General features: G+C 46.1%; 1 protein-coding gene across 3 annotated transcripts in view; it reads left to right on the top strand.

The window, feature by feature from the left end:
• The first annotated feature begins 234 nt into the window (after window positions 1-234).
• The window catches only part of LOC311062288 (uncharacterized protein), a 28,022-nt gene continuing 27,426 nt past the window's right edge, over window positions 235-830 (top strand). For all 3 annotated transcript variants that reach the window (XM_084081203.1, XM_084081202.1, XM_084081201.1), the window contains exon 1: window positions 235-313. In XM_084081203.1, the coding sequence (XP_083937329.1) occupies window positions 303-313 (11 nt within the window). In that variant the 5' untranslated portion in view covers window positions 235-302. The remainder of the gene's footprint in view (window positions 314-830) is intronic.

Raw genomic sequence — 830 nt, 5'->3', positions numbered from 1 at the left:
TCAGTCAGTCAGTCAGTCAGTCAGTCAGTCAGTCAGTCAGTCAGTCAGTCAGTCAGTGCCAGACAGACGGACAGACAGACAGACAGACAGACAGACAGACAGACAGACAGACAGACAGACAGACAGACAGACAGAAGACAGCACAGTCAGTCAGCACAGTCAGTCAGCCAGCTTGACAGACAGACAGGCAGACAAGCAGAGTGGGAGGGGTCAGTATAAAAGCAGACAGCTCTTCAGTCAGAGTTCACATTGAGAACAAACAGCTCTGCACTACAACAAGTCACTACCCCCTGCAGCTAGCCATGGCAACAAGGTACGTTTAAAACAAGCTTATACCAGTGTTTTTTTTTGTAAGTTCACAGGTCACACATTCATGTGTATTTATAATTATCATAAACGTTAATTACGTCAATAATAGATTATAAAGTGTGTGTGCGTGGGTGCGTGTGTGTGTGTGTGTGTGTGTGTGTGTGTGTGTGTGTGTGTGTGTGTGTGTGTGTGTGTGTGTGTGTGTGTGTGTGTGTGTGTGTGTGTGTGTGTGTGTGTGTGTGTGTGTGTGTGTGTGTGCGTGGGGTGGGGTGCAGCCTGTCACAGTCCAAAACGCTCGAGTGACTCCGGTGTTGGTTTACAAGGGAAGAACCGTCTATAAGTTAAAAGAATAGGCTGTCTGTGTGAGCAAACAAAAGACATGGGTAACCAGAACCCACCACTCAAACTGGTATTGATGGCCGGACTGGTTTTCCAACATGATGTAAAAAAAACACACTTTTAGCACTTTGTAAAGGACGGTCCAGATTTGTAACTTTTAACCACGTAAACCCGCCAGACTT

The sequence above is a fragment of the Gymnoscopelus microlampas genome, assembly GCF_963454915.1.
Source record: "Gymnoscopelus microlampas genome assembly, chromosome: 15".
NCBI classification, from domain to species: Eukaryota; Metazoa; Chordata; class Actinopteri; order Myctophiformes; family Myctophidae; genus Gymnoscopelus; species Gymnoscopelus microlampas.
Note: the sequence above shows the minus strand (reverse complement) of the source record. Positions and strands in the feature narration are given on the sequence as shown.